This window comes from Epinephelus moara, chromosome 22, assembly GCF_006386435.1.
Source record: "Epinephelus moara isolate mb chromosome 22, YSFRI_EMoa_1.0, whole genome shotgun sequence".
Taxonomy (NCBI): domain Eukaryota; kingdom Metazoa; phylum Chordata; class Actinopteri; order Perciformes; family Serranidae; genus Epinephelus; species Epinephelus moara.
The window spans coordinates 24231595-24241670 of NC_065527.1; the positions used below are offsets into that span (position 1 = coordinate 24231595).

The 10076-nt window shown below is 36.7% G+C and overlaps 1 protein-coding gene across 1 annotated transcript in view; it reads left to right on the top strand.

The window, feature by feature from the left end:
• The first annotated feature begins 1546 nt into the window (after positions 1-1546).
• Positions 1547-10076, top strand: part of slc44a4 (solute carrier family 44 member 4) — a 22153-nt gene continuing 13623 nt past the window's right edge. The window contains exons 1-3 of the mRNA XM_050035222.1: positions 1547-1747; positions 7964-8012; positions 8221-8294. Coding sequence (XP_049891179.1) covers positions 1708-1747; positions 7964-8012; positions 8221-8294 — 163 coding nt within the window. The 5' untranslated portion in view covers positions 1547-1707. The remainder of the gene's footprint in view (positions 1748-7963; positions 8013-8220; positions 8295-10076) is intronic.

The following is a 10076-nucleotide window of genomic DNA, read 5'->3' on the forward strand; positions in this document are numbered from 1 at the left end:
TGACATAGAAATATCATAATGAAATAGCAACGATAAAATATACATTCTAAAACATCCTTGGTGTGGACAGGCTTTGAAAAGGAATCAAATACAAGCATGTTATATAAAAATGTATGTGGATGTGTAAAAAAAAAATATACCTTTCAATAGAATAGAAGTCTTTATTGTCATTGTAGCAGAGCAAACAACGAAGTGGACAATTGCATGACAAATTATAAATTGCATTCTAAAAGATCCTTGGCATAGTAGTCCAGTCAACCTAGGAGAAATTGCATAATAATGTTTCAGTTTTTATTGGTCCTAATACCCTCCTGCATCATACATTAAAAGTAAACCTTCATGCATTTAATGAAACATTATTAATTCAAGGTCACAAACAAAGTTTCAACATTTTGCAGTTAGTTCTGGGTGAAATTATGTTAATATTGGAGGGTCTATGTACACCTATACAACATATTTAGTGTCTTTTCTTAAGTTTTTGGGGTCAGTCTTTTAAATAAAGCACTTTTTAAAGATGATATTCTGATTTATTGTACCTGTATTTTGACGACCTACCCAACAACCTGTTGGGTAGTGGTAGTTGTTATGGTTGAAAACATCATGTGAAATTCACTTTTCACTAATTGGTACCACCCAAAGTGGCAAATTCTAGTTTGGTATTATGAAAAACTCAAGGCCTGCTTCAAGTTTGGTCTCATTTAAGGTCTCAGTCTGAGTGCTGATATGCATCATTGTTGTTACATGCTGAAAACTGAATGATAATATGCTTTAATTATAACCTAATTTTACTGACTTTGTTTGCATTCAGAAAGATCATTTTGGGGTACACATACCCCTAAGCGCATATGTACATTCAGAACAGGTCATATCTGATGGTAATACGTGAAAGAACATCCTAAAAAACGAATGTTTAGACATATATTATATGAAAGTATCATATTCAGAAGCAGACATATGCACCTTGAGCCACTAAATATGTAATGGTATACTTTCAATATGTTGTTTGAATGTCCGAAGAGATCACAAAAAACTTGAATGATTACTTCTCCTGGGTCAAACTACAGACTGACTGGACTATGGGTATAAAATGGAATACAAATACAAGCATATTATGTAAAACAGGCAACCTCAAATCAGTAGAGCATCTAACCAAATGTTGCAGCTGGTCAAGGTGAACCTAATTTGAATATGCTGCTGGGTAATGAAGTCTACTAAAAGTGTAAAATACATATAGTGGAGTAAAAAGTACAATATTTACCTTCAATATTTAGCTAAGTAGAAGTATAAAGCAGCATAAAATCTAACCTCAAAACTGTACTTATAACCACTACTATTAACCCGCCTTGCCCACAGGGACATTTTGACTCTTTGCAAGGTAATAGTTCAGTTTAATTTAATCAGATTAGAGTGATTCTTCAAGGTTCAGGTTTATATAATCCCATCAGAGTGATTCCTCTTTAACAAACGATCTTTGTGGCACGCGCAGGTGTGCATCCCTCAGCAGGTGCCGTCGTGTCGTCACTGCCTAGTTACAACTGCCAGGAAGAAAAGATTTCCTAACTTAGTCACAGCGGCGGCACAGGCACTGCGGAGCTCGTCTTAAACGCACTTTTAGCTGTTTTTTTAAGAAAGTTTTACGATTATTTTAAACAACAGAAGTTGTGTTTTAGAAGTAAGGAACAAACAGGAGGAGGTTAAAGGCGGACAATGGGTAAAAAACAGGAGGAAACCCCGGACTCTGAGTATGGTGAGTTGACATCGCCCGTTACCTCAGAGCGCTCACCGTTTACATTAGGCTAATATCTCGAGCTAATTAGCTAGCTAAAGTTAACTAACCAACCACTTTTAACAAATGCTAACGTCGTATTTATTTTTAGTTTTTCCTTCAAAGGTCTTCACAAATGTTGTTAAGCAAGAAAACTTTGTAATATTCAATTTAACCAAATTATTTCTTGAGAACGGTTGGTTGATGTATCAGCTAGTTTTAACCTAAGTCACAGTACGTTACATTTCATAGGGTGAACTCAGGTGATTTGTTGCATCAGGTAAAATGGCACAAATACGTTTTTACACCTTGGGCTTTTTAAATATTAGCAGCCAGTCACCACACATGTTATTGCATTGTTTCAATGTCCTTTACATGACAATTATTTTTTATTAGTCTGAGATACCTAGGATGGGTAGAGCTTAAAACAATAAGAGCAAAACAACAAAAATGATTGTAAGATGTTGCATTTTATTAACTTTTTGACTTATAATCACAATATTTTCACAATACACTTAACTGTTTATAGGAAAGGGCTTTGAGTGCAGGTAAAATGGGACAAAATTTAAGTTAAAATGGGATATTTTTCGGAGGTGAAAGCAGCAGGTTATTTTAGGCTACCAGGTGCCATAAAATCATGATTTATGCTACTGTGTGCCACCCTGTTATAATACAGACATTTCTGTTGCTTAGTAAGCATTAAAGATGATGCCGTGAGTCCAAGTCAACGACAATAGTCCAGAGTTAGCCATAATTGTTACACACACACACACACACACACACACACCTTTATTGTAGACAATATGGCAAAGGAAACAGGAAGCAAAAGAACAGGGAAAGCATGGCAGAAAAGTTGGATAATCTTTTTTAATGATTAGCCACAAGTTACATTAATGATTTAATGAAGTCATGACTGAAGTGATAAATGGATGTAACCATTAAAAAAACTGTCTCATTTTACTTTACCAGCTGTCCCATTTTACCTGAAAATGGGGTACTTGGTGTGTTTGAAGGTTCAAAGTTTCTAAAAATTTCTAAAATATTTTGCGTGGCAACATATTTTCTTTATAGAAATATAGCAGAGAACTATAAGAAGTTCTAAAAGTAACACTAAAGGTAGTCTTCCCAGTGTCACAAATTACCTGACTTCACCCTAGGTAATTATCTGCCTATTTAAATCAGTATCTTACAACAGATTTGTTTCTTTGTCTATCTAAATCCAGCTTCTGAATTTACAGTTCATGAGTGCCTTAAATACTTCCTGAGAGACAAACTGATATCTTTCCAAAGCCAAATGTAGGCTTGTCTGCTGATATGTGTGTGAGTCAGCTTGTGTACGTGAGAGCCAACGCTGCCATCAATAAACATGGTTTAATAGTTCACATACAACAACATGATGTCGTAATATATTGATAGCTACGTCGAAACGTCCCAGACACTTGACCTGCAAGAGAAGAAGGCCTTAGAATAAACAGGAAGCTCTCAGTTGGCTAGAAATGAATCTCAGAGTTTAAAAATTAAACAAATATTTTTTAAAAATTTCTTGCGTACATTTTTTTGGCTCACATTTAATTTCCAAAATAAGTCCACAACATGTAATGAGGGGTTACAAGTTCACATTGTTAATTTTAAGGGGTCACAAGCCAGAGAGGTCGGGAAACACTGCATTAATTTAACCACTCTGCAAACTGAGCTTGATGATGATTCTTAAATAGTAGTTGTTGTGGTTACAGTAATTATACCCTATATAAATACATGGTGTTGGCAGTCAGACAGCCATGATTGTCTTGTAAAGATTTTTTTAGCTAATTAGAAATCATATAGACTGAAATGTCATTAATGAACTGCCTTTGTGGTGTGAAATTAGACAGGAAAGGATCTCATGATCAATTGGATTTAACTTCCCACAAGCTGTTTATGACGGAAGATGATACAGGTTGATTTGTTGCCCTGGGCTGCGACGACTTTAGGGCTGCAGCTTATGATTATTTTCATAATCAGTTAAGTGGACAGTTATTTTCTTGAGCAAGCTATTTTAAAATGTCTGAGTTCAGATGTCTTCTTTTGTTTGACCAACAGTCCAAAATCAGTTTTCTTTTTTTAGGGACTCAAAAAAGCTGCAAACATTGGCAACTGTAGAGCTGGAATCTGAGATTTTTTGGTCATTTTTTTTGCTTTAAAAAACAACATATTGATTAATCAACAATAATAAGTAGTTGCAGATAGATTTGCTGTCATCAGCTAATCAATTTATCGTCTCAGTTTTAATTGATTTATCCTCCAGTGACGTTCTCTGTTAACTGTTTGGTTGTTTGTCTGACCAACAGTCCAAAAGCCAAAGATATATTTAATTTACAATCATAGCAGAACCTTTAAATTAGGTGTTGTACAGACTGAAAGAGATGCTGAGGAGAGAGTTGGAATGTCTTCTATAAAAACATTTCATACCTGTCTGTGACTATTTGATTTTCAGCCGTCTGTCAGCTGATCTCTGCATCCCTGTTTACTCTTTGCGGTATTTGATGTATTGATAGAGTCACACGTCTATTGACAGTCTGGGAGGTTTCGCAAAGCTTACAGTAAACAAACCCTCCCTGGAGGTAAATATCCAGTCGGATTTCATATCTCCTATAATAATAACAGAGAATAAGAGGACAACAGAGGAGATGACCACAAGTGTGTGAGCTGAAAGTTTAGTAGTGACAACTGATCCTCTGTTCTAAAAAGCCTTTGTATGTCAGTTAATGCTTATGTTGAACTCACCACCATTTCTAGTCGGGAATCTGCTTCCTGCACGTTTTCAACAGGCCCTCATGAGGAAGTAAAAGTCTTTTTGTAAGGTGACAATGCTTCCTAATTTATCTTGTTGTTCAGCTTGATGTTGCACAATTAAGTTTGGTGGTTTTGTTGTACAACATGTTTGGGTTTTGTCCTGTTTGGAGCAGTTAGACGTTTCAAATGCAACCTGTTTTCCTGTGAAGACACTTGATGTTGAGTGACTTGCAAGGGGTTGTTGCTGCAAATCATTGACCAGAGAGTTTGTTAAGGCTGCTTGGGGCAACCAGGGGGAAAAGTCTCGGGTCTGATTTAAATCACAAGCTAGTTAATGTAGCTAATGTGTAAAGCTAGAGAATCACCACTGCACTGGTTCCCAGCCTGGGGGTCCTAACCCCCTAGGGGTCGCCAAAGCTTCATGGGGGTTGCAAGGCCTTCTTGATTTAAAGGGTTATGTCTCAGAATTTATTATTTTCTGAGAACAAAACTGAAATTTTAAAAGTTTAGATTATGAGTCAAAATATAAACTTCTCTTAAAACCTCACAGGATAAGGGCACAATAAAGACCTGAATACAAGGTTTATGCAAGAGCGTTCACTCTCTGCTAATCCTGCACTGGAAAAGTACACAGTTAAAACAAAGAGCTAATGGAACAGCAGCTGAGCGTTGGGAAGAAGAAAGCACTGAATTTGTCAAAAAATAAAGGTAGTAAATATGACTGTTAAAATTGTAAATAAATAAAATAATACAGAGAGTTATAAAAAAGTTCATCTTTCAGGATTCACAGAAAATAGTTGGCTGAATATTCACCCATATCACTTATATTTTACACAAACTTCCTGGAGTTTTGGGTTATGCTAGTAAACTGATTTTTTTTTTTCTTTTACATTGAGGGCATTATTTACAATAAGAGAAAGCAAGAAAGTACAGCAGGTAATAGTGTATTGATTCTATGGAAAAATTGTATTGAAACCATTTTAAATATTTTAAAAGGATATGTATCGATAAATCGGTTTTGACAACATTAGTTTGGGTTTTGCACTTTTGCATCTTGGATATTTATAATGGGTATTTGTCAGTATTTTCTGAGATTTTATTGGCTAAATGATAATTTTTTATCAGTCGATAATAAAAATATCCATTAGTTTCACCGCTATTCTCTCCATGTTCTCTACGAATATTTATAATGATAATAAATCCTTTCTGCTGCCATCATGGCTTTGACATGTTTACCTATCAATGTATTCAGGCGTCACATACTAGTTTCGAAAGTCACATTAATCACACTTTTAAATGAACAGCCCCTTCCACTCATGTTTTACACAACTTTGTAATGATTATTCTTTTTCATTGTTTCTTTCTTTTCCCTTTGGATAGTCCTGTGTACACAGCAGGTCATTTCTTTTAACAGTAAAATATAGACACAGGTGAGGTTTGTGCAATAAACCATACAGTCTTTACAATATTTATTAAGATTACTTAAAGAATGGCATCCTTACAGTCAAGTGACCCATCTCTGATAAATAAATGTTACCCAGCTTGGACAAATCAAAGTATAATTCTCTCTTCTGTCAAGGTTAAGTGATGACCCTCACACCCATCGTCTAGCAGCAATCCCGTCTGGGGTTCAAGGTTTAAAGGTTTAAAGTATTCCTCCAGTTTTTTATGAGGGCATAAAAACTGAAAAGTCATTTTATATGTGTCTCACAGAGTCAAAGTGAGCCATTTTCCATGTTGTCATTTACTCCGAACACGCAGCAGTATCCTGGCAGGGCTGAAATCTGACACTTGTGGCTTTACAAGAGGCCGATGAACAGGTTCCTTTGTTGCGAAGCCTTTATATCACAGTCATTTTTCATCCACAAAGGTTTAGAAACACCTCAGGGTCCTTGACATAGATGTCAAAAGTTTCTTTGTGCATCTGTCCATTGTCATACATGTGTTGTTTACATAAGATCTACATCAGATGTTACTCTATCATAGGAGTTTGTTTAGAGGAGAGTCCTTTTTATCTAAGAGGTGGAATTTTAGTCTCACTGTACCACTGCTCCATGAAATTCTTTATATTTTCTTGGTCTTTGTGTAGAAGTTTGTTAAACCTGAATGTGTGTGCTTGGTATTTTGTTTACTATACTGAGTCTTGGAGCCAATTCAAAGGCTACAAGCTTATTGCATCCTGTTTGAGTATTTGCATCCTTCTCTGAAGTCCTGACGTGACGGTGTGCTCATAGTGTTTACACAGTCTCCATTCACCCCTATTCAAATTACAGTCAGTGGAGATAATTTTGCTCTAGTTATGATGAGAAATGACTGTGGCGAACCTTCCCTGGGGATCAAATTAAGAAAGCACATTAGTATTTGCAAGTATCACATGGAGATCTGACATATAAACAAAGGAACACCTGCACACTTTTTATCATGTCATACATTCAGGCTATTTATCACAATCTTTTTACCACTATTAGATTTCTAGTAAACTGTTTTTGTTGGTATTTTCAACCAGACACCGTCCTAAAAGGTGTCAGGTGTGTCCTCTCCTTAAGATCACATACTGGAAGCAGTCTGCTGTGTTTTTCCTGTCCGACAGGATAATGGAATGAAGGCTAATTAAGGCTCATAGATTTGACACGTTATAGGAATGTTTTCAGTTGGGATGTCAACAAATGTGTTGTCAGATCGTCAATTATAACTATTAAAATAATCCGACATCTGTGACTCTCCCTTTTTCAAAAGCCATCCTTTGAATTCAAATTCTATTCAAATGAGCCTGAGCTGCGAGTGTCAGTGCTGCGCCTCAACTCTGATCCTTTTCTCTTTACTCTCACAACACATAAAGAAACTAATGCAAACCAACTATTCTGCAATTCATATGGAAAGCAGCTTGTTTTGTGAGATACACAACACCACGTAGATGTCATAGTTTGTTCTTGCTGGCAGTCTCGTTCTCTGTTCCAGGAAACAAAAATGCGACATTTCTTTCCTGTAATGCCTGTCACCTCTGTTATAGTCTTGCTGTTGTAAAGCTGCAGTGACCCATAACTAACCCATAAAAATCTCTTGTCTCATTCACTTACACTGTAATTCATTAACTTTAAGAAAAGGACAGACTTTATGTTTCTAACCCTAAAACTCATCCTTTAATGACCCATGTTCAAACACCACCTTCCACACAATTCCAGTATTTCAACTACTGCACACACACACACACACACACACACACACACACACACACAAAGAGATTTAATCAGCCATGCATTTCCTTGTGGTGGAGGTTAAGTGCCATTACACATGAACTAATGTGTCCTTGATAATCTCTGTGAACCCAAACACAGTTGGTGATTAATGTTGCATGATAACATTGTACCAGTCAGTGACTAATGTACTTTGCATTAAAAGCTATTTCATGCTTTTCTCTTTTCCCAGGAGAACCTGCTCAGTTTGACCCATCATTCAAGGGACCCATGAAGAAAAGGTGAATCTGTCTCACTGGCTCCCACCTGTTTCACTCTAACTCACTCCAACTCACTCCTTAAATCAGCAAAATCTTCGGGCTAGCTGTTTCTGTGTTTGCTGAGTTTCTGTTGACTGATGGAATCACATTTGTCACCCTCAAGGCAAACTTTAATACAAAGCTCAGCCTGCTGACTTTAACCTGTTGCTGTCTCTCTTCTCTTCGTCAGAGGATGCACTGATATAATCTGCTGTATCCTGTTTATGGCAGTCATCCTTGGCTACATAGCAGTCGGGATTTTAGGTGAGAGTAACCTGACACTCATGCAGTCCCCCCTGTCCCCATAACCGCTGACACCATAATCAGACATTTTTCCACTGTTTTATTTTATTTGCTGAGCGTTAGATAAAAACATTGATACAACTCTTGTGTGTATCCGTTGAAACTACACCTAGCAGCTAGTTAGCTCAGCACCACAACGAGGAACAGAGGGGAAAGTGTCAACAAAATCCCCTACCAGCTCTCTTACTAACACATTTTATCTTGTTTGTAAAGAGTAACTGTTTTTTTGTTGTTGTTGTTGTTGTTGTTGTTTTTTTTTTGGTCCAGACCGTACTTTTATGTTTTTGTCACTAAATGACCAATGGTAACAATAATGTTTTAAATTACTGAGTGAGAGCGCTGCAGCCAGCAGCTGAGAAACAGGCTGCAGTGTAACCACCCAGAGCATTTGTGCACCATCAGTTTACATCCACTAAAAGTACTTGTTTTTGCCACAGATGGGCTCAGCTGATAACTATTATAAGTGTGTGACAACATCATGGAATTGGGTCTCTACATTGATTAAAAACAGCCCTGAAATCACTTTTACCAAACCCACCAGACGCTATTTAAATACACAGTTATTTTATAATGTAAAATACACTTCAATCAAAGTTTACAGAAACAAAATAAAACTCACAAAACAACATCTTGGTTCGTCTTTCCAGTGATTCACCAATCACCAACTCTAGTTTGGTTAACGTAAACTCTTAATTCACCCCAGTAGGTGTGAAAATATGCTGGCTCCATTCATGCTAAAACTAATGTTTATTTAGATGTAGTCTGATAAGGTTAGCGATGGCGTTTTCAGAGCTGTTTCTGGACAAAAAGGCTCTTACTCTTTAACAAAAAGGTCTGTCATTGTAGGGATACTTTCCATACGTTGTCAGGCACTTATAATAACAATATGAGCATGCCAGTGGCAAAAAGAAGCACTTTCATTGGATGTAAACTGATGGTGGACAATTGCCCGGAGTGGTTATATTGCAACCTGTTTCACTGTTGCATGGCTGCAGCGCTCTTCCTCAATACTGTACCAGTTTCACCGTTAGGTTGCTCCATTAAAACTGCAGACAGTGTGTTTCTTTACACTATGGCATGCTTGATCCCTCCGCATGATGCTTGTCACCGTCACCACCTCATATTAATTCTGTTTGTATGTTATGTTCACCCCTTTGTAGTAAATCTCTACTTTTTCATTATAGCTTGTATACAGTGCAGTTAATATGGGACAATATTACAGTTTTTTGTTCTGTACAAAAAACAACAACTACTCTGCAGTTTGGATAGAGCTTTTTTCTCTTGACCCTTTCTCTTAATAGAAGGTGCAATTCTTTGAGTAACTATTTATGAAACAGTTGTAAATGTTATATGCTGAGCGTTACTATTATTGTGTTAATAGTCAGGTTCACTATATAATTTTGTGGGATTTTTTTGGGGATTTGCAAAACTATACATTTTTGGAAAGGTTATTGTATAAGGATTCAGAAAATCAATGTTTGCATTTGCGCAGATGTCTATATGGCGGCCATATTGGAATTTACAAAATGGCCGCCGTAAAATGTACGTTTTGTAATATCTCGGCTTCTAAATAAGTTGGAACGATGATTTTAACTGCTAAACCTACATTTTCAGGGTCAAGGAATCCAATGGGGGTAGTTACAATGCTACAACACTTTACCACATTAACCCTTAGATGCATGAGTGGGTCAAAATGACTCGGTGTTGTTGTTTTCTTGCGATATCTTTGTAATGAAAAGTTAT